Source organism: Musca autumnalis, unplaced genomic scaffold (genome assembly GCF_047663935.1).
Source record: "Musca autumnalis isolate F117 unplaced genomic scaffold, ASM4766393v1 scaffold_2, whole genome shotgun sequence".
Lineage (NCBI taxonomy): Eukaryota > Metazoa > Arthropoda > Insecta > Diptera > Muscidae > Musca > Musca autumnalis.
The window spans coordinates 257,735,366-257,758,463 of NW_027411755.1; the positions used below are offsets into that span (position 1 = coordinate 257,735,366).

A 23,098-nucleotide genomic window follows, 5' to 3' on the forward strand; every position below is an offset into this window, starting at 1 on the left:
CATTTTAACAGCTGATTGAAAATTTCGAATAAAACCTGTGTGAAGTTTGTTGAAACTGTAAAATCCGATTTCGGATATGTGTGCATTACAAATGCCACAACAGGTTGTAATGCTCAGGTTGGCTATCAGGGAACCGAGACCCAAAAGATGAATCTATCGCCTGTCTGTTTTAATGTCCCTTTGAAGCCGTGCCATGAATTCATACACGCGTTGGGTTTTGTTCATGCCCATAGTGCCTACAATCGAGATGACTTTGTCAAAATTATTGAGGCAAATATAATCGAGGGTAAGGAGTCTGCCTTTGAGAAAAAGCCAAATTCCAAGGATTGCAGGGTAAAATACAATACGAACAGTATTATGCACTATGGACCATATGCATTCTCTAAAAATGGTAAGGCGACAATTACAGCCCTGAATGGAAACAACGAAGGGATGGGCCAACGTACAAAGATCACTGAGGGTGATTTTAAAAAAAATCAGATCAATGTATTGCTATAACAATTGCACCGTTACCACCAACACAAAGGCACCAACAATATTCAAATTAAATTAAACGAATGCTATTGCAATAAAATGCTGTGATATATATTTAAATAGTATTAAAAAATATTGAATAAAATATAGAATAACTGTAAATTTACAAAGTACTCAGCTTTTGAAGACTAATCTTTATACCCTCAGCCTTTAGGCTAAAGAGGGTATTTACACTTTGATACGGTCAAAAATGTGCCTCATCGAAATAATGGTTTTAGACCCCAAGTATGTTTGTACGATATCCGTTTCAGACAATTTTAAGTCGATCTAGCAATGTCCGTCCGTCTGTCTGTCTGTCTGTCCGTCTGTCTGTCTGGCTGGCTGGTGCGCACGATAACTCTCGAACGGATCAATCGATTCGGTTCAAATTTTGGGTATCGAAATATTTTGTCCAGATTTGATTTAAGTTCGAAGATGGGCCATATCGGTCCACTCCTTCAGGTACCTCCCCCACAAAAGTTCAAAAATGTTCGGAAAAATTGTCCGCACGATAACTCTTAAAGGGAGTGACCGAATTAGTCCATACTTTGCACATCGTGACATTTCTACCAGACATAGATGAGGTTCCAATATGGACCCTATTGGTTCACTCTTTCGGGTACCTCCCACACAAAATGTTGCTTAAGTGCAGTTTAAGGCCTGCTCTCGAATCGCTTTGATTTTTGTTGCAGCCACTTGTATTCACTACCCCCATTACGACGATATAATTTTTTTCAGGAGCAAGTCCATATATCCTCAGAAATCAGCACGAAAACTGCAAACAACCCATATGTGTCGTAGTTTAAGTGCACGATAACTCTCGAACGGATCAACATATTTGGTTAAAATTTTGGGTCTTTCAATATTTTGTCCAAACTTAGTTTAAATTCGAAGATAGACCATATCGGTCCACTCCTTCCGGTACCTCCCCCACAAAGGTTCAAAATTTTTCGCCAAGATTGTGGGCATGATATCTCTAGGAGGGAATAACCGAATTGAGCCAAACTTTGCTATTGGTAATATTACTTTCAGGCATAGATCGAGTTCTAATATGGACTATATCGGTCCACTCATTTGAGTACCTCCCACACAAAATTTGGAAAAAGTATAGTTTAACAACTCCTCTCTGATCTTATTAATTTGTGACGCAGCAGGTTGCACTTGCGGCCCCTGTTACGACGTTGTAATTTTTTTTGAGATAATGACCCAAAAAGGTCCAGAAATCCTACCGACACCACCTAAACTGGCTAATGTGTAAAATAACCCTTTAAGAGAGAAATCGATTTAGCTCAAACTTTGTAAATTGAAAAGTAAAATTGTAATATATTTAAATTCAGAAAATTAAGAACAACATATTTAATTATATAGTCTGTAAGGAAAATATCCATAGACTAATAAAGAAAAAAATATCTCCTACAGATTTGTATTAGGTCCGAATATGTACTACATCAGATTACTCCTATGGGTACAACCTACCCAAAGTTTGGAAAAAATGCACTCGTCTTAGATCATTCTGAATTTTGTTCCAACATGTAGTTTTTTGCGGCCCTTTCCATCCTTGAAAATTTTCCCAACAGCTAAAAAACCTACAGAAGTATTGTGTTAACTTTTTTTCTTCGGGTACGTGGCTGAGGGTATATCTCTGTCGGCTCAGCTGACTGATACTTTTTTACTTGTTTATTTTAACATTCTTCGTTTTTTGTATTGTAATGTGATTTGTATATTCCAAGATTACTACAAAAACCCTCATGGGCGAACGAGTTATTGGATAGTTTAGCGGAGCCAACAATTCGGTACTGCGTTCTAGGGATCATATGTACTCGGATATTAACTCTAAGACTCATTCCCTAGTTAAGCTAAATTCAGGCGCTCAGTGCCAAAACAGCCTAACCCACATGCCCAAAAAAATCAAACTGACTATAAAGATCTATCCCGAACCTTTTGAAATAAGTACTCAAAAACTCCATATTGTATTGTACCTGCTAAAATAATGCGATTAAATCTTCATACACATTTTGATTGTTTTGGGCTTGTGGGTTAGGCCCTTTTGTCACTGAACTTCTCAATGGTCGCCTGATTAACCAAATAAATAAAACAAAATAATGCAAACAAATGAACTTTTGTATAACTAGTGGTTTAAATAGAATGTGTGTTAATTAGTCTTTAATTTACAATGCACACTAACTTATTTACATGTTACTAAATATAGAGCTACGGTGAAACGGGGTGTGCCCCGCAGCCCGAGTTTGAGTATCTGCCTTGGAAAACAAGATGGGTTGTTGATGGCACAGCTTGTAGAACTTCTGTCTACAATTTTGAAAAAAAAAAAACAAGTAAAAAAGTATCAGTCGGCTTTGCCGACAGAGATATTCCCTCAGCCTGGTTTCAAAATTTTGGTTGTATGAACCTACAAAAATGTTGATTAGGATTAAAGTTCAAAATTTTTGCGGAAAACGAACTTAAAGGAATGGGCCGACATAGACCATGGGGGCGCCAAAGGGGGTCTTCACAACCTTTCGGGCTGTTTTCACAAGAAGTATGGACTTGCCCCTGAAACAACTTTTACCACCGTAATTGAGGCAGCGAATGTAAATAGCTTCAACAAAAATCAAAGTGATTCAATAGCAGGTCTTAAAGTGAACATATCCACAATTTTGTGTGGGAGGTACGGGATGGAGTGGACAAATATAGTCCACATTCGAACCTGATCTATATCTGGTAGATATTATGAGAATGTGTAAAGTATGAACCAAATCGGTCACTCCCATCAAGAGTTATCGTGCGCATAATTTTTTCGAATATTTTTGAACTTTTGTGGGGTAGGTACCTGAAGGAGGGGACCGATATGGCTTATCTACGAACTTAAACTAAGTTTGGAAAAAATATTATGAAGGCCAAATTTTGGCCGGAATCGGCTGTTCGAGAATTATCTTGCGCTTCCACCCATGCATAGGGTTTGTTTTTCAACTTTCAGGCTATTTTTCAGGAAGTATGGACTTGCCCCTGAGGAAACTTGTACCTTCGTATAGGGGACGGTGAATACAAGATGTTACAACAAAAACCAAGGGGATTCGTGAGCAGGTCCTAAACTGAACTTTTCCGAAATTTTGTGTGGGAGGAACTCGAAGGAGTTTACCGATTGAGCCCATATTGGAGCCTCATCTAAGTCTGGTAGAAACTTCATAATGTGCAAAGTAATTACCAAATCGGTAACTTCCTTCAAGAGTTATCGTACGCACAAATTTTCCGAACATTTTCGAACTTTTGTGGGGGAGGTACCGGAAGGAGTGGACCGATATAATCCATCTTTGAACTTGAACTAAGTTTGGACAAAATATTACGAAAGCCAAATTTTGGACCGAATCGGCAGATCCGTTCGAGAGTTATCTTGCGCTCCAACCACTACACACGGTGTCATAGGGTTTTTTCTAACTTTCAGGATATTTCCTCAGGAAGTATGGACTTGCCCCTAATGAAACTTACAGCGTCGTATAGAGGACAGTGAATACAACTTGCGTAAACAAAAATCATAGCGATTCGAGACCAGGTCCTAAACTGAACTTTTCCGAAATTTTGTGTGGGAGGTACCCGAAGGAGTGGACCGATGGAGTCCATATTGAAACCTCATCTAAGATTGGTAGAAATTAAACGATGTGCAAAGTATGGACCAAATCGGTTATTCCCTACAAGAGTTATCGTGCGCACAAGCTTTGCGACAATTTTTGAGCATTTGTGGGGGAGGTACCTGAAGGAGTGGACCTATATGGCCCATCTTCGAACTTAAATCGAATCTGGACAAAATAATTCGATACCCAAAATTTGAACCGAATCGATTGATCCGTTCGAGAGTTATCGTGCGCACCAGCCAGCCAGACAGACGGACAGACAGACGGACGTACATTGCTAGATCTACTCAAAATTGTCTGAAACGGATATCGTACAAACATACTTGGGGTCTAAAATCATTATTTCGATGAGGCACATTTTTGGTCGTATCAAAGTGTAAATACTTTCTTTAGCCTAAAGGCTGAGGTTATAAAAAATACCATCACTATGGGCATTAACTTTCGAAGAATACACATTAATTAAAAAAAGTACTTCTTCTAAGAACATAGGAGTAAGATTTAAAAACTTGTTTATTATCAACAGGTTCAGACATCAGCCATCTATTAAACCATTTTATTTAAAAGGTGTGTATACTTTAGAATAAATTTCAGACGGCATACTTTAATAATCGTATTAATTTACACCTTGTCGTCCTTTTTTTCCTTTTTTTGCAAATTCATGCTTCCTCACACTAATCCTATCGAAAGGAATGTGTGATTTTGGTCCAAACTTTGCACATCATAATATTTCTCTCAAATTTAAATCTTGATCTAAGTTGGACTATATTCGACAATTTCTTCCGGCTCCTTCCTCAGAAAAGTTTAAGGGCTGTTGGAGGATTGTTTTGAAATTTGTTGCGAAGGTAGTCCTTCTGGTTCTGAATAAAAGATATAATTATCTTCCTGGGCAAGTGCATTCGTCCTAACGTAATGGCCCCAAAATCGCTAAAAAATTCACTTAAAGGGGTTACGTACGCTCACAAATTTACAAAGAAAGGAAATATTTTTTCTTCGTTTATTCGTTCATAGATTATGTTGCAAACATTTTGGAATCTATCGGAAAAAAATTTAAAAAAACTGAAATGGAAAAATTCATAGTGATTTGTATAACAAAGAAGTTTTAAGCGCGGTTTTCTCGATTTTCTAGGGTTATTATACACATAAGAGGTTTGCCCTTATGCGAGAGACTTAAAAAAATTGTTTGTTCGTTAAAATCGAAATATTGATTTTTTAAGAATGCATATTTATTATTCGTTTTCGAGTTACAGTGGGCGCCCCAATTGGCTTTAGTAGTGTTTCGTAAACATTTGTCAGAAAACAAAGCAATATTTTTCTCAAAAAAAACGAAAGTAGATCAAGGTCAGACCTTTCAGATTATATAACATATCTTCTTAAAAAGTTTCGTTGATTTCTTGTAAAAAATCTTTAAAAAATTACTTTTTTGGAGCTTAATATGTGATTATTACCCCTTAAAGCCACCACTCAGATCGTGTTGAAATTATAATAATATGTGGGTTTGCCCTTAGGCGACAGACTTAAAAAAAGAATGCATATTTATTATTCGCTTTGTAGTTACTGTGGGCGCCCCAATTGGCTTTAGTAAAAACTGTGTTTCGTAAGCATTTGTCAGAAAACAAAGCAATATTTTTCTCGAAAAAAAATGCGAAAGTAGGTCAAGGTCAAACCTTTCAGATTATATAACATATCTTCTAAAAAAGTTTGGTTGATTTCTTGTAAAAAATCTTTACAAAAATTACTTTTTTGGAGCTTAGTAAGTGATTATTACCCCTTAAAGCCACCACTCAACTCGTAATGAAATTATAATATTAAGTGGTCGTTGTGATCATAGCTTCAAGAGTATACATTTTTTTTTGCTAAGAGACGACAATACTTTCTACGATATAGCCCCTGAAATGTTTACCATCTCTCGCTCTGAAGTTTTTAGTATATTTTGGCCCGATTGTTCAAAAAATTCCGCCCAATTGGTATTCTTGCGATATAAGAAAAAAATATTTTTTTCTTCACAGTCCAAAATATTTGTTATTTATTTTATTAAAATCGTGTTCGTTTAATTTAATTTGAATATTGTTGGTGCCTTTGTATTGGTGGTAACGGTGCAATTGTTATAGCAATACATTGAACTAATTTTTTTAAAATCACCCTCAGTGATCTTTGTACGTTGGCCCATCCCTTCGTTGTTTCCATTTCGGGCTGTAATTGTCGCATTACCATTTTTAGAGAATGCATACGGTCCATAGTGCATAATACTGTTTGTATCGTATTTTATTCTGCAATCCTTGGAATTTGGCTTTTTCTCAAAGTTAGACTCGTTACCCTCGATTATATTTGCCTTAATAATTTTGACAAAATCATCTCGATTGTAGGCACTATGGGCATGAACAAAACCCAAGGCGTGTATGAATTCATGGCACGGCTTCAAAGGGACATTAAAACAGGCAGGCAGGCGATAGATTCATCTTTTGGGTCTTGGTTCCCTGATAGCCCACCTGAGCATTGCAACCTGTGGTAGCATTTGTAATGCACACATATCCGAAATCGGATTTTACAGTTTCAACAAACTTCACACAGGTTTTATTCGAAATCTCACGATGACAGCTACGTACGATTTCCTTTTGCTCATCAGCTGTAAAAATAAAAAAAAAATACAAAATTATTATAAAAACATTCCAGGGTAAAGAAAAAGACTTACTGAAATAGTCGCAGAACACATATTTCACGGTATTCTGTGGCCATTTTCTGCCAGGAAAACCATTGCGTATAAAATCTGGGATAATATCGCCTTCTAAGTAACCGCCAGCAAATTCGGGATCATAGTCGACATCCAAAACGGAGCTTATTTGGTTGGCAGGCAATTTAGCACAATAGATCAGTGAAAAGAGACCACTAGCCAAAAGGACAAATATTATTGGTCTGAACATGTTTTTTGTATTTAAACAAATTAAAATTGGAAGCTTTCTTCTCTTCAATATCGGTTTCAGTTATAAATGTAATTTGAAAATGCTTGCCAATTTATATACCAACATGCATTTCATTGTGGCTACCTCAACAATAAACGCTTTCAACAAAAAATACGTCATAATAATAAAAAGGGGGTTATATGCGGTTACTGACTGATACCGAATGCAAGCAGTACTAAATCTTTCCTATATATCAGTCATTATCGATCGATGCATATTTTAAATAGAAGATCCCAATCTTATCTTAAATGTCAAGGTCATGTAATTCTTTTAATAATTAAATTAGAGTAATCAATTCAATTAAAACATATGTTTGTTCGTATGTACATGCGAAAAACAACAAAGAAGTCTGCATTGAGATGGGTGAATTGGTTGATACCTAACCAGTTTGATTGATTCAATGAACTAGATAGAATTTGTTGCCTAGGTCATGTTATCGCCGTTTTTTTAATATGTGGAAAATTTGGTTTTGTTAGTGATGTGATTCTGAAAACAAATATTTCATATTGTTTTAGAAACAAGTCTATGTAGATAGTCAATAGACAGCTGAGTCGTACTGGTTATGTGTGTCCGTCCGTCCATCCGTCTGTCCATCTTACTTACTTACTTACTTAGCTGGCCCATTACAGAACATTTGTTCTATAGGCCGAACTAAGAAGAGATCTCCATTCCTCTCTATTTGTTGCTTTGCTCTCTGGAATACCGCGCCTTTTCATCTCAACATCCACTTGTTTGCGCCATCTATTCCTTGGCCTGCCAATTCTGCGTGCACCGCCATGTGGCATGTATTCATACGCCTTTTTAGCGGGTTCATCATCGCTCATTCTTATGATATGGCCTAGCCAACGCAATCGCTGCATCTCGATACGTTTAACAATATTCATGTCGTTGTATAGCAGATACAGCTCGTGGTTCATGCGACGTCGATATTCACCGTCAACGCAGATTGGTCCGTAGATCTTTCGAAGAATTTTTCTCTCAAACACACCAAGCACTGCCATGTCTGCTTGCGCAAGTACCCAGGCTTCGGAGCCATACATCAGCACGGGTAGTATCAGTGTTTTGTAGAGCGTTATTTTTGTTTGACGAGATGTGGCTTTGTTTTTAAACTGCTTACTTAATCCAAAGTAGCATCTGTTGGCCAATACAATTCTTCTTTTTATTTCACAACTGATGTCGTTTGTTGTGTTGACGGAGGTGCCGAGGTAGACGAAGTCTTTTACTACCTCAATATTATAGGAACCAACTTCCACAGTCGGTCCGAGCTCAATGGACGCATTGCGCGTCGACACCATCAACTTGGTCTTCTCACCGTTTACCGCCAGACCCACTTTAGCAGATTCTCCTTCGACCTTTATAAAGGTATCAGTTACTTCTTTTACTGATCGACCCATGATGTCTATATCATCAGCATAAGCAAGTAACATGTGACTATTGGTGTAGATTGTGCCACTTCTTTTGACGTTTGCCTCTCGTATAACCTTTTCTAGCAGGATGTTGAAGAGGTCACACGAAAGGCTGTCTCCTTGTCTGAAACCTCTTTTGGTACCAAACTCTTCGGAGAGGTTCTTTCCTATTTTAACTGAGGACCTCGTGTCAGTTAAAGTCATTTTACAAAGCCGGATGAGCTTTGCGGGAATACCAAATTCAGACATGGCTTGGAATACCTTTGAGCGCAGCGGACTGTCGAAGGCTGCTTTATAATCGACAAAAAGGTGGTAGGTGTCGATCTGCATCTCTTGGGTCTTCTCCAGGATTTGCCGCAGGGTAAATATCTGGTCAATGGTGGACTTGCCAGGTCTAAAGCCGCATTGGTATGGTCCAATAATCTCGTTGACCATTGGCTTTAGTCGTTCGCACAATATCCCTGACACGATCTTGTAGGCAATAGGGAGTAGACTTATGCCCCTATAGTTAGAGCATACAGTCTTATCTCCCTTCTTGTGGACGGGGCACAGGATACTCAGGTTCCAATCGTCGGGTACTCGTTCTTCCTGCCAGATGGTGCTAACTAGCTGATAAATACACCTTATCAGCGTGTCGCCTCCGGTTTTGAACAGCTCGGCTGGTAAGCCATCGGCCCCTGCTGCCTTATTATTCTTCAGCCGATTTATTGCTGTCTTTACCTCATCTTGGCTGGGCAGTATACATTCAATACCATCTTCTGGGATTGGGACTGTGGTATCTTCGTCTTCTTCGCTGCTATTGGATACCAACAGATTTGAAAAATGTTCTTTCCATATCCTGAGTATACTATCTGTATCAGTTACCAAATTACCTTGCTGGTCTCTACAGGAGGATGTGCCTGTACCAAAGCCATCAGTTTGATGCTTGACTCTTTGGTAGAATTTTCGGACTTCATTCTGGCTCCTGTACATCTCGATTTTTTCACACTCCCGCTTTTCCATCTCTCTCTTTTTCCTGCGGAAAAGACGTTTCTCCTCTCTCCTTTTCTCCCTGTATCTCTCTCGTGCGCTACGCGTTGCTACGGATTGTAAAGTAGCCTTATATGCCGCATTTTTCTCTTCGGTGGCAGCACGACACTCCTCATCATACCATGGATTCCTTGGTGGAGGTCTCTGGTATCCAAGTATGGATTTTGCGGCTGTTTGCATGGAGTGGGCAATGCTTTGCCATTGCGCTGATATGTTATCGGGATGAGGAGGGCTTTGATTAAGCAATTGGGCTAGTTGAGTGGAATATGCTGTGGCTATCTGTTGTGATTGCAGCTTACCGATGTCTAACTTTCGTGTTGTGTCTGCTCGTACTTTGTTTGCTACGTTTAAGCGGGTGCGTACCTTTGCTGCAACAAGGTAGTGGTCCGAATCAATGTTTGCGCCTCGGAACGATCGTACATCCAACACGCTCGATGAATGTCTTCCATCTATCACAACATGATCAATTTGGTTTCTTGTTTTCTGATCTGGAGACAGCCAGGTGCCCTTATGAATATCGAGATGATTAAATCTGGTACTGCTAACTACCATGTTTTTTGCAGCTGCAAAGTCTATCAGTCTCATACCATTGTCAGATGTTTCACTGTGGAGACTGAATTTCCCGACTGTTGGGCCAAAGATATTCTCCTTTCCAATTTTGGCATTAAAATCGCCTAGAATGATTTTAATGTCATGGGCAGGGCAACGGTCATATGTTTCTTCTAAGCACTCGTAAAATATATCTTTGGTCTGTTCGTCCTTTTCTTCAGTGGGAGCATGAGCGCAAATAAAGCTGATGTTGAAGAATTTAGCTTTTATTCGAATTGCAGCAAGTCTTTCATTCACTGGAGTGAAGCTGGATACAAGATGTTTTAGTCTCCGACTAACTACGAATCCACAACCAAACTCATGCTTTACGTCATGGCAGCTATAATACAGTGCGTCACCTTTAGGTGTTGTTGTGACGCCTTTCCCAATCCATCGTATTTCCTGTATGGCAGTAATATCGGTCTTGTACTTTTCAAGTACGTCTGCCAATGCGAAGACTGCACCTTCTCTATAAAGAGTGCGAACATTCCAGGTGCAGATTCGCAGATCATGGTCCTTAAAACGTTTGCGGGGTTCGTCAACTTTAGAGGGGTTTGTTTTTCTTTTCTTTCGTTTTTTCATAGTAGGCTGTTTTTTCTAGGGGAGGGTTACTAACCCGACGCCCAAACCCAAGTTTTTAACGTTCTTATGGGTGAACGCGCGGCACATGTTAGCTCACTACCTTTAACGGGTGTTAAAGGCAGTTCCCCAGGTGACACCACGGGGAGGTCAGTGTCCACTTGGGATGAAAGAGGGACCAAGATAAATCCTGGGCTTTGCCATGTTAAAACCGGTCAGGACCGTTCCTTGGTATCTTCCATCCCCTACGTCACCCCCGTCTGTCCATCTAAACCTTGTAATCGCGCTACAGGTCGCAATTTTGATCGGATCGTCACCAAATTTTGGGTGTTGATGAGGGTCCCGGAGGGGAAGATTGATTTTGGTGATGGTCGGGTAATATTCAGGGGTCGGAATGGGCAAAAAACCTACTTGGAGAAAAAGTCAATGTTTTATTTCAAAGCGCGAATCTCCGCATCTATAAGGGGTATATCAAAAGCAAAACCTGCTAATGAAAGTAGAAAATATACAACGATGTATAGACTTGGTTCAGAATTAAACTATGTTTTGTTTTTCTGTATATTCGTTATTTGTTATGTACGAGTATAGGTATGTAGATATAACCATTGGTTATTGTTTATGTAGAGTTCTTGGGTGCTTCCGAAATATTTACGACAATAGCTCTTGTAATGACGAACACGTTAATAACAAATTTTCTTGGAGGATAGATCCGGTTATCTCAATTTTTGAACCGGATATTCCGACATTAAAACCGATTTTTGAACCGGTTTTAAGTAACCGATTAAAAAGCTTATAGAGTTTTTAATCAAATTCAATTAATTCGCTTATGAAAACTTTGTTAGTTGCAGTTCTAGAACAAAACAAGTAAAAAAGTATCAGTCGGCTTTGCCGACAGAGATATACCCTCAGCCTGTGTATATTGAAACAAATTTTTCCCAAAAAACCTAAGTAGTTAGGGGGTTTCAAAAATGTTGGGCGTTTGAACCGACCAAAATGTTGATTAGGATTAAAGATCAAAAGTTTTGCGGAGGAGATACTAAAAGGAATGGATCGAAATTGACCACTATGGAAGTGGATCTCCTGTCATTACATATGGTACCTATGGGGTTTTTGCACACTTCGGGCTGTTTGCTCAAGAAGTATGGACTTGTCCCTGAAAAAAACTTTTACCATCGTAGTTGAGGCAGCGAATGCAAGTTGCTTCAACAAAAATCAAAGTGATTCGATGTCAGGTCTTAAAGTGAACTTATCCGAAATTTTGTGTGGGAGGTACCGGATGGAGTGGACAAATATAGTCCATATTTGAACCTGATCTATATCTGTTGGATGTGTAAAGTATGGACCAATTCGGCCACTCCCTTCAAAAGTTACCGTACGGACAATTTTTCCGAACATTTTTGAACTTTTGTGGGAGAGGTACCTGAAGGAGTGGACCCGTATGGCTTATCTTCAAACTTAAACTATGTTTGGACAAAATATTACTAAGGCCAAATGTTGGACCGAATCGGCAGATCCGTTCTAGAGTAATCTAGCGCTCCAACCACCTCACACGGTTTCATAGGGTTTTTTGCAACTTTCATGCTATTTTCTCAGGAAGTATGGACTTGCCCCTGATGAAACTTGTACCGTCGTATGGGGGACAGTAAACACAAGTTGCTTAAACAAAAATCAAAGCGATTCGAGAGATGGTTCTATACTGAACTTTTCCGAAATTTTGTGTGGGAGGTACCCGAAGGAGTGGACCGATTGAGTTAACTCTCGAACGGATCTGTCGACTCGGTCCAAAAGTTGGCCTCCGTAATATTTTGTCCAAACGTAGTTTAGGTTCGAAGGTAAGTTATATCGGTCCACTCCTTCCGGTACCTCCCCCACAAGAGTTCAAAAATGTTCGGAAAACTTCTGCGCACGATAACTCTGGAGGAGAACATCGTAATATTTCTACAAGACATAGATCAGGTTCGAATATGAACTGCATATGTCAACTCCTTGGGGTACATCCTACACAAAATTTCAAAAAAAAAATCAGTTTACGGCCTTCTCTCGAATCAGTTTGATCTTTGTTGTAATAAATTGCATTCGCTGCCAGCATTACGACGGTACAAGTTTTTTAGGGCGCAAATCCATTCGTCCTGAGAAATTAGCCCTAAAATCAAAAAAAAAAAACATAGAACCATGTAAAGTGGTTAAATGAAGCGCACGATAACTCTCGATCGGATCAGCCGATTCGGTCCAAAATTTGGCTTCCGTAATATTTTCCAAGCATTGTTTAATTTCGAAGATGGGCACTATCGATGCGCAACTTCCGGTACCTCCCCCACCCAAACAAACAGTACAAACTTTGGATCTCCTAACATTTTGTCCAAAATTAGTTTACTTCAGAAATGGTATATATCGGTCTTCATCCACAAAAGTTCAACATTTTTAAAGGGCAGTTTAGGATCTGTTCGAAGATCCTTTGGAAATGTACAGCCGGTATTATATTTGATATTGTGAACAGATGAAAGTTTCTATTCACACAGACTGAGGGTATATCTCTGTCGGCAAGGCCGACTGATACTTTTTTACTTGTTTTCCTTAAAAACGGTTTAAGAAAACGGGGTTTTTTTGCTCTAAAACTGCAACTAACAACGTTTTCATAAGCGAATTAATTTAATTTGATTGAAAACTCTTTAATCTTTTTAATCGGTTACTTAAAACCGGTTCAAAAATCGGTTTTAATGTCAGAATATCCGGTTCAAAAATTGAGATAACCGGATCTATCCTCCAAGAAAATTTGTTATTAACGTGTTCGTCATTACAAGAGCTATTGTCGTAAATATTTCAGAAGCACCCAAGATCTCTACATAAGCAGTAACCAATGGTTATGCCTATATACTCGTACCACCTATACATAACAAATAACGAATATACAGAAAAACAAAACATAGTTTAATTCTGAACCAAGTCCGAATAAATGTCAAAAATGACAATGAAAACGGGACAAAATCGATTAGTTGTCAAAGAGAACGGTAGCTAAAATCTTCTGAGCAAAATTTTTGTAGAATATTTGGATGCTGAAAAATCTCATCTTGTGCTATTTCCACTACGGTTCAAGAAATAAAGGACGAAAAGGGCATCAAATGCATTGAGTTAGAAGAATGAAATGTTCTATAAAAGATTCGCCAATCGATTTCATTAAAAACATGTCCCCTCAAAAAGAAGCTACAACAACGCTAAGCAGAGATATGGAGCTATTTTCCCAAGTATTATAGGGAAAAAATCAAAAATTTCATCGCGGGGCATCTCAGAAACTTGACCTATGGCGAAAATTTCCTTTTGGGTTCTTAGTATACTCCAAAAGAAAATTTCCACCCCCCAAAAATGCTGCTGCACAGTGTAATCAGACGGAGCCTATGCATAAGATTTTCACTTGTAAACATTTTTTAGGGAATATAATCCGACTACCAACAAACATAGTATGCCTCTTTCTCTCTGGGACCCCCATAAGCAACCAAAATTTCATGATCATCCGATCAAAATTACAACCTGTAGCGTGATTGCAAACAATGGAAGAATTGGATGCATTACCGACTATTGTGGTATCTACCTTGTTTGACCACCTTCGCCAAATATTGCCAATGTAAAGGTAATATTTTCTTCCTTCATTGACAGGCTTTGCCTACTAGAAGCCGATATATTCACAAAGAATAAAACTTTGAATTTGGCATTCCAAAATCAATAGGTTTCTTCCGACATTTCGTGACTATCCGATCAAAATTTCAACCTGTAGCATGATTACAAAAAAATGGAAAAATTGGATATATTGCTGACGTTTGCGATATCTCGGTTGTTTGCCAACTTACGCCAACATACTTTGAATCAGTATAAAGGAGATCGGTTCTTCTTCCATTGACAGGCTTTCCTTTTGGAATACTCCTACCAGTAGAGGAGATATTCGCATAAGAAACAAAAGTTGACTTTTCTCCACATAAGCTTTTGACTTATTCCGACTCCTGAATATTATCCGACTATCACCAAACTTAATAGGCCTCTTCCTCTGAGGGACTCGCAACAACTCCAAAAAAATCGTGACGATCCGATCACAATTGCGACCTGTAGCGTGATTACAAAACAATCGGAAAATGGGATGCATTACCGACTATTGCGATATCTATATCTATCTATATCTATATTAAAAAAACGGCGATAACAAAAATGGGAATTTTATTAAATGTTATTCTCTGCATGACCTAGGCAACAAATTCTGTCTAATTTATTGAATCAATCACACTGGATAGGTATCAACCAATTCCGCCAATTCAATGAGGATTTCTTTGTTGTTTTGGGCATGTACATACGATAAAACATTTGTTTTAATAGCTTTGTTACTCTAATTTAATTATTTAAATAATTACATGACCTTGACGTTTAAGATAAGATTAGAATCTTCTTTTCAAAATATGCATCGATCTATAATGACTGATATATAGAAACGATTTAGTACTGCTTGCATTCGGTATCAGTCAGTAACCGCATATAACCCCCTTTTTATTATTATGACCTATTTTATGTTGACTGCGTTTATTGTTGAGATAGCCACAATGAAATGCATTTTGGTATATAAATTGGCCAGCATTTTCAAATTACATTTATAACAGAAACCGATATTGAAGAGAAGAAAGATTCCAATTTCAATTTCTTTTAAATACAAAAAACATGTTCAGACCAATAATATTCGTCCTTTTGGCTAATGGCCTGCTTTCACTGATCTATTGTGCTAAATTGCCTGCCCATCAAATAAGCTCCGTTTTGGATGTCGACTATGATCCCGAATTTGCTGGCGGTTACTTAGAAGGCGATATTATCCCAGATTTTATACGCAATGGCTTTCCTGGCAGAAAATGGCCACAGAATACCTTAAAATATGTGTTCTGCGACTATTTCAGTAAGTCTTTATCTTTACTCTGGAATATTTTTATAATAATTTTGTATTTTTTTTTTAATTTTTATAGCTGATGAGCAAAAGGAAATTGTGCGTAGCTGTCATCGTGAAATTTCGAATAAAACCTGTGTGAAGTTTGTTGAAACTGTAAAATCCGATTTCGGTTATGTCTGCATTACAAATGCCACAACAGGTTGTAATGCTCAGGTTGGTTATCAGGGAACCGAGACCCAAAAGATGAATCTATCGCCTGCCTGTTTTAATGTCCCTTTGAAGCCGTGCCATGAATTCATACACGCGTTGGGTTTTGTTCATGCCCATAGTGCCTACAATCGAGATGACTTTGTCAAAATTATTGAGGCAAATATAATCGAGGGTAAGGAGTCTGCCTTTGAGAAAAAGCCAAATTCCAAGGATTGCAGGGTAAAATACAATACGAACAGTATTATGCACTATGGACCGTATGCATTCTCTAAAAATGGTAAGGCGACAATTACAGCCCTGAATGGAAACAACGAAGGGATGGGCCAACGTACAAAGATCACTGAGGGTGATTTTAAAAAAATCAGATCAATGTATTGCTATAACAATTGCACCGTTACCACCAATACAAAGGCACCAACAATATTCAAATTAAATTAAACGAAAGCTATTGTAATAAAATGTTGTGATATATATTTAAATAGTATTTAAAATGTTGAATAAATTATAGAATAACTGTAAATTTACAAAGTACTTAGCTTTTGAAGACTAATCTTTAATTTTAACACTCTTCGTTTTTTGTATTGTAATGTGATTTGTATATTCCAAAATTACTACAAAAATACTCATGGGTGAACGAGTTATTGGGTGAACGAGTTATTCGGTGCGACGATCTAGGGATCATATGTACTCGGATATTAATTTTAAGACTCATTCCCTAGTTAAGCTGAATTGAGGCGCTCAGTTCCAAAACAGCCTAACCCACATGAACAAAAAATCAAACTGACTATAAAGATCTATCCCGAACCTTTTGAAATAGGTACTCAAAAACTCCATATTGCATTGTACACTACACTACCTGCTACAGTACCTGCTAAAATAATGCAATATGAAGTTTTTCTTAGTATTTATTTCTAAAAGTTCCGGTTAAATCTTCATAGACATTTTGATTGATTGATGCCCAAACATGAGGGTTAGGCCCTTTTGTCACTGAACTCCTCAATGGTCGGCTGATTAACCAAATAAAAAATAAAACACAGTAATGCAAACAAATGAACTTTTGAATAACTAGTGGTTTAAATAGAATGTGTGTTAATTAGTCTTTAATTTACAATGCACACTTACTTATTTACATATTACTATGTATAGAGCTACGGTGAAACAGGGTGTGCCCCGCAACCCGAGTTTGAGTATCTGCCTTGGAAAACAAGATTGGTTGTTGATGGCACAGCTTGTAGAACTTCTGTCTACAATTTTGAAACAAAAAATAACATCACTATGAGCATTAACTTTCGAAGAATACACATTAATAAAAAAGTGCTTCTTCTAAGAACATAGAAATAAGATTTAAAAACTTATTTATTATCAACAGGTTCAGACATCAGCCATCTATTAAACCATTTTATTTAAAAGGTGTGTATACTTTAGAATAAACTTCAGACATCATACTTTAATAATCGTGTTAATTTACACCTTGTCGTCCTGTTTTTTTCTTTTTTTTATAAATTCATGCTTCCTCACACTAATCCTATCGAAAGGAATGTGTGATTTTGGTCCAAACTTTGCACATAATAATATTTCTCTCAAATTAAAATCTAGATCGAAGTTGGACTATATTAGACAATTTCTTCCGGTACCTTCCTCACAAAAGATTAAGGGCTGTTGGAGGATTGTTTTGTAATTTGTAGCGAAGGTAGTCCTTCTGGTTCTGAATAAAACGATATAATTATCTTCCTGGGCAAGTGCATTCGTCCTAACGTAATGACCCGAAAATCGCTAAAAAATGCACTCACAAATTAAAAAAAAAAAATTCTTCGTTTATTCGTTCATAGATTATGTTGCAAAAACTTTGGAATCTATCGGAAAAAAATTGATTTAGATACGAGAACTGAAATGGAAAAATTCATTGTGATTTGTATAACAAAGAAGTTTTAAGAGCGGTTTTCTCGATTTTCTAGGGTTATTATACACATAAGAGGTTTGCCCTTAAGCGAGAGACTTAAAAAAATTGTTTGTTCGTTAAAATCGAAATATTGATTTTTGAGTTACACTGGGCGCCCCAATTGGCTTTAGTAGTGTTTCGTAAACATTTGTCAGAAAACAAAGCAATATTTTTCTCTAAAAAAATAAAAAGAAACGAAAGTAGATCAAGGTCAGACCTTTCAGATTATATAACATATCTTCTTAAAAAGTTTCGTTGATTTCTTGTAAAAAATCTTTAAAAAAAATTACTTTTTTGGAGCTTAATATGTGATTATTACCCCTTAAAGCCACCACTCAGATCGTGTTGAAATTATAATAATATGTGGGTTTGCACTTAGGCGACAGACTTAAAAAAATTTGTTCCTTTAAATCGAAATATTGATTTTTTAAGAATGCATATTTATTATTCGCTTTCGAGTTACTGTGAGCGCCCCAATTGGCTTTAGTAAAAACTGTGTTTCGTAAGCATTTGTCAGAAAACAAAGCAATATTTTTCCCAAAAAAAGCGAAAGTAGGTCAAGATCAAACCTTTCAGATTATATAACATATCTTCTAAAAAAGTTTGGTTGAATTCTTGTAAAAAATCTTTACAAAAATTACTTTTTTGGAGCTTAGTAAGTGATTATTACCCCTTAAAGCCACCACTCAGATCGTGTTGAAATTATAATATTAAGTGGTCGTTGTGATCATAGCTTTAAAAGTATACATTTAGTTTTGCTAAGAGACGACAATACTTTCTACGATATAGCCCCTGAAATGTTTACCATCTCTCGCTCTGAAGTTTTTAGTATCTTTTGGCCCAATTGTTCCAAAAATGCCGCCCAATTGGTATTCTTGCAATATAAAAAAAATATTTTTTTGGTATGGACTGTGCTGATTTGGTTATTCATTTTATTAGAATCGTGTTCGTTTAATTTAATTTGAATATTGTTGGTGCCTTTGTGTTGGTGGTAACGGTGCAATTGTTATAGCAATACATTGATCTAATTTTCTTAAAATCTCCCTCAGTTATAATTGTACGTTGTCCCATCCCTTCGTTGTTTCCATTTCGGGCTGTAATTGTCGCATTACCATTTTTAGTGAATGCATACGGTCCATAGTGCATAATACTGTTCGTATCGTATTTTACCCTGCAATCCTTGGAATTTGGCTTTTTCTCAAAGTTAGACTCGTTACCCTCGATTATATTTGCCTTAATAATTTTGACAAAGTCATCTCGATTGTAGGCACTATGTGCATGAACAAAACCCAAGGCGTGTATGAATTCATGGCACGGCTTCAAAGGGACATTAAAACAGGCAGGCGATAGATTCATCTTTTGGGTCTTGGTTCCCTGATAGCCCACCTGAGCATTACAACCTGTGGTAGCATTTGTAATGCACACATATCCGAAATCGGATTTTACAGTTTCAACAAACTTCACACAGGTTTTATTCGAAATTTCACGATGACAACTACGTACGATTTCCTTTTGCTCATCAGCTATAAAAATGAAAAAAATACAAAATTATTATAAAAATACTCCAGGGTAAACATATAGACTTACTGAAATAGTCGCAGAACACATATTTCACTGTATTCTGTGGCCACTTTCTGCCAGGAAAACCATTGCGTATAATATCTGGGATAATATCGCCTTCTAAGTAACCGCCAGCAAATTCGGGATCATAGTCGACATCCAAAACAGAGCTTATTTGGTTGGCAGGCAATTTAGCACAATAGATCAGTGAAAAGAGACCACTGGCCAAAAGGACAAATATTATTGGTCTAAACATGTTTTTTCTATTTAAAACCAATTGAAATTGGAAGCTTTCTTCTCTTCAATAACGGTTTCAGTTATAAATATAGTTTGAAAATGCTTGCCAATTTATATACCAAAATGCATTTCATTGTGGCTACCTCAACAATAAACGCAGTCAACAAAAAATAGGTCATAACAATAAAAAAGGGGGTTATATGCGGTTACTGACTGATACCGAATGCAAGCAGTACTAAATCTTTTCTATATATCAGTCGTTATAGATCGATGCATATTTTAAATAGAAGATTCTAATCTTATCTTAAACGTCAAGGCCATGTAATTATTTAAATTATTAAATTAGAGTAATCAAGCTATTAAAACCGATGTTTGTTCGTATGTACATGCCCAAAACAACAAAGAAGTCTGCATTGAGATGGGTGAATTGGTTGATTCCTATCCATCGATGCAATGATCTAGACAGAATTTGTTGCCAACGTCATGCAGATAATAACATTTAAAAAAATCCCATTTTTGTTATCGCCGTCTTTTTAATATGTGCAAAATTTGGTTTTGAAAGTGATGTGATTCTGGAAACAAATATTTCATACTTTTTTTTGTTTTGCCTTTTTAAGGCGAAGGTAATTTTTAGAGTGATATTTGAACTAATTCTCTTTCGAGTTGAGCTATTTTGACCTAAGAGGTACATTGAAAAATTAGGAATCCACCAAAGCCTCACACATTCAACCACTATGCTAAGTTTCACGGGTGGTTAGACCGATCATCAGGCACATTGAATGGTGTTTTAGTGGGTGGAAGAAGGCTAAGCTTGGAAATAATTCGAATATACAAATTTCGAATGATTTGTGATATAAAAAAAATATAGTTTCCAAGCTTAGCCTTCGTCCACCCACTAAAAAACACCATTCAATATGCCTGATGATCGGTCTAACCACCCGTGAAACGTAGCATAGTGGTTGAATGTGTGGGGCTTCGGTGGATTCCTAATTTTTCAATGTACCTCTTAGGTCAAAATAGCTCAACTCGAAAGAGAATTAATTCAATTTTCATATTATTTTAGAAGAAAGTCTAGGTAGATAGTCGATAGATAGTTCTACTCCATTGATATTTGGTATGGAAATATCAAAGATTTCAAGTACCAATTTTTACTAGGTGACATGGTAGAGTAATGTTATGTGCACCCGTCTTGCAAAATTAACAGGAAACTAGACCAACTATTGGATTTTCTTTTAAAGTTTTTTTTAATGGAAAACAAAAAAGTGTTTTAGTCAGTCTGTAGGCTAATTGTGGTATCTACACCACGGAGCTCTTGAACCAACTTTAAATGAATGGATCTTACACCTAGATGAGAAAATTAAAAAAACAAAACGCCTAAGCGCTTTTTAGATAACTCGCGATCAAAGTTCACATGTTTAGGGATTTTTTAGATTTTCACGATTTTGCCTGGAAACCGTAAGTCCTATCGAAATGGGATTGTAGCATTTTTGAGATATATAAGTTTAAGTTGGGAAATTGCAGTCATGACATTGTTTTATAAGGAGGCGATACAGTCAGCTGTAAGCTCCTTTCATACCTCTCCAGTACCATGTTTGCTGTCGATTCGGTGAAGAGAGCTCCCGCACCGAAATCCATTTCTAATTATTTCTTTATAGAAATTTTGATTTTAAATTTTTGAACAAAGCAATGTGATATTCAATATCAATCCAAATTAGTTTATTAAGAAAAACTTTCAGCCGTAATGAAAAAATCAAAGAACTAACTACAATAGAAAATTTGCATGCTATTGGTGTCGGAAAAAAAATATAACTGTAACAAGTAAAAAAGTGTCAGTCGGCTTTTCCGACAGCGTGTGTGAATTGAAACTTTCATCTATTGACAATATCAAATCTAATAACGGCTAAGCAGACTTTAAAAGTATGAACTTGCCGAAAAAGCAAGTAAAAGAGACATATACCCTCAGCCTGTGTGGATTGAAATACTTTTTTTTCAAAAAAAAAAAGAAATGTGTGGGCGTATGAACCGACAGAAATATGAATTGGATTAAAGCTCAAAAATTTGCGGGGGATATCGATAGATAGGGCTTTTGTACCATACTAGCCTACGAAAAGGATAATATCGGGCCACTAGGGAAACCTTCAGTAAAAATGTCCAAAGGATCCTCGAACAGACCCTCAACTACAAAAATGTGTTGAACATTTGTATGAGTGGTACCCCAAGTATTGGACCGATAGCGCCCAAATTTGAACATAAAATAAGCTTGAACAAAAAATTTCGAGATCGAAAATTTGGACCAAATCGGTTGCTATGTTTGTGAGATATTGCGCGTATCATTTTAGCAAATATTTTCAAACATTTGTGGGAGAGATACCGGAAGCAGTGGACCTATAAGCACTACCATCGAATTTCATCTAATATTCATACATACATATGGTGCCACAGAGGTTTTTTACAACTTTCGGGCTGTTTTTTCAAGAAGTATGGACTCACCCAAGAAACAACAAGTTTCTTGTTGAAGAAGTTATTGAAAAATAACTTCGGTGGAGAATATCCACAAACAAGAAACAAGGGAATTGATGAGATCCAGTGGCGTGGATCGAAACTATAGTATTCCCTGCCTTACCCCTTGGCGAACAATGCCAAATCTTTTCCACTAATAAAATAGTTGTTTTAAAATATTAAAACAACAACAATGGGATTAAGCCAGACTATTTTGAAAAACAAAATAGTATATAGTCCATATTAAAACCTGATCTATGTCTTGTAGAAATATTACGATGTTCAAATTACAGACCAACTCGGATACTTTTTTCGAGTGTTATCTTGCTCATTATTTTTGTGAAAATTTTTGAACTGCAGACTTAAAGCAATCAAAAGTTTTGAACTTTTGTGGGGAAGACACATAAAGGAGTGGACCGATATGGCTAATCTTCGAAATCAAACTAAGTTAGGATAAGATATTACGATTTTTTGCACATTTCAGGCTACTTTCTCAGGAAGTATGGACTTGCCCCTGATGAAACTTTTCTGTCGTTAGGGCCGCAGTGAATACATGCTGCTACAACAGAAATCAAAACGATTCGAAGGCAGATCCTAAACTGAACTTTTCCGAAATTTTGTGTGGGAGGTACCCGAAGGAGTAAGCGAAATTTCACGAGGTGCAAGCTATGGAGCAAATCGGTTACTCCCTTCAAGAGTTATCGTGCGCACAAATTTTCTGAATATTTTCGAACTTTTGTGGGGGAGGTACCGGAAGGAGTGGACTGATATAACCCATCTTCGAACTTAAACTAAGCTTGGCCAAAATATTACTGAGGTCTAATTTCGTGCGCTCCAGCCAGACAGACGGACAGACGACAGACGGACATGCCTAAATCAACTCCAAATTCTCTGAACCGGATTGTCCACACATACTTTGGACTTTCGATGATTTCGATGAGGCACAAGTGCTGAGGGTATAAAAACCTATGAGCACCAACTTCAATTGCTGTTAAAGTTAGTCCTGATTCGATCCGATCATTGCACATCGTCAACGTTCA

General features: G+C 37.2%; 3 protein-coding genes across 3 annotated transcripts; 1 reads left to right on the forward strand and 2 right to left on the reverse strand.

The window, feature by feature from the left end:
• Positions 1–6,565: 6,565 nt before the first annotated feature.
• LOC141392579 (zinc metalloproteinase nas-8-like) lies at positions 6,566–7,057 on the reverse strand. Its single transcript, XM_073965510.1, has 2 exons — positions 6,829–7,057; positions 6,566–6,762 (listed from the first exon to the last, which is right to left on the reverse strand). The coding sequence occupies exons 1-2, from the start codon at positions 7,055–7,057 to the stop codon at positions 6,566–6,568; spliced, it is 426 nt and encodes a 141-aa protein (XP_073821611.1).
• An 8,336-nt stretch (positions 7,058–15,393) lies between these two features.
• LOC141392580 (zinc metalloproteinase nas-14-like) lies at positions 15,394–16,261 on the forward strand. The gene is made up of 2 exons (XM_073965512.1): positions 15,394–15,622; positions 15,690–16,261. The coding sequence occupies exons 1-2, from the start codon at positions 15,394–15,396 to the stop codon at positions 16,259–16,261; spliced, it is 801 nt and encodes a 266-aa protein (XP_073821613.1).
• Positions 16,262–18,811: 2,550 nt separating this feature from the next.
• On the reverse strand, positions 18,812–19,578 carry LOC141392581 (zinc metalloproteinase nas-14-like). The gene is made up of 3 exons (XM_073965513.1): positions 19,350–19,578; positions 18,933–19,285; positions 18,812–18,856 (listed from the first exon to the last, which is right to left on the reverse strand). The coding sequence occupies exons 1-3, from the start codon at positions 19,576–19,578 to the stop codon at positions 18,812–18,814; spliced, it is 627 nt and encodes a 208-aa protein (XP_073821614.1).
• Between the last annotated feature and the right edge of the window lie 3,520 nt (positions 19,579–23,098).

What these genes read in the sequence shown, in the direction of transcription:
- LOC141392579 (XM_073965510.1), bottom strand. Translation starts at nt 7,057, where the DNA reads ATGTTCAGACCAATAATATTTGTCCTTTTGGCTAGTGGTCTCTTTTCA. An exon ending in TGTGTTCTGCGACTATTTCA is followed by an intron (nt 6,763 to 6,828) that starts GTAAGTCTTTTT and finishes TTATTTTTACAG; the next exon opens with CTGATGAGCAAAAGGAAATC.
- LOC141392580 (XM_073965512.1), top strand. Translation starts at nt 15,394, where the DNA reads ATGTTCAGACCAATAATATTCGTCCTTTTGGCTAATGGCCTGCTTTCA. An exon ending in TGTGTTCTGCGACTATTTCA is followed by an intron (nt 15,623 to 15,689) that starts GTAAGTCTTTAT and finishes TAATTTTTATAG; the next exon opens with CTGATGAGCAAAAGGAAATT.
- LOC141392581 (XM_073965513.1), bottom strand. Translation starts at nt 19,578, where the DNA reads ATGTTTAGACCAATAATATTTGTCCTTTTGGCCAGTGGTCTCTTTTCA. An exon ending in TGTGTTCTGCGACTATTTCA is followed by an intron (nt 19,286 to 19,349) that starts GTAAGTCTATAT and finishes TCATTTTTATAG; the next exon opens with CTGATGAGCAAAAGGAAATC. An exon ending in CAAATTCCAAGGATTGCAGG is followed by an intron (nt 18,857 to 18,932) that starts GTAAAATACGAT and finishes CGACAATTACAG; the next exon opens with CCCGAAATGGAAACAACGAA.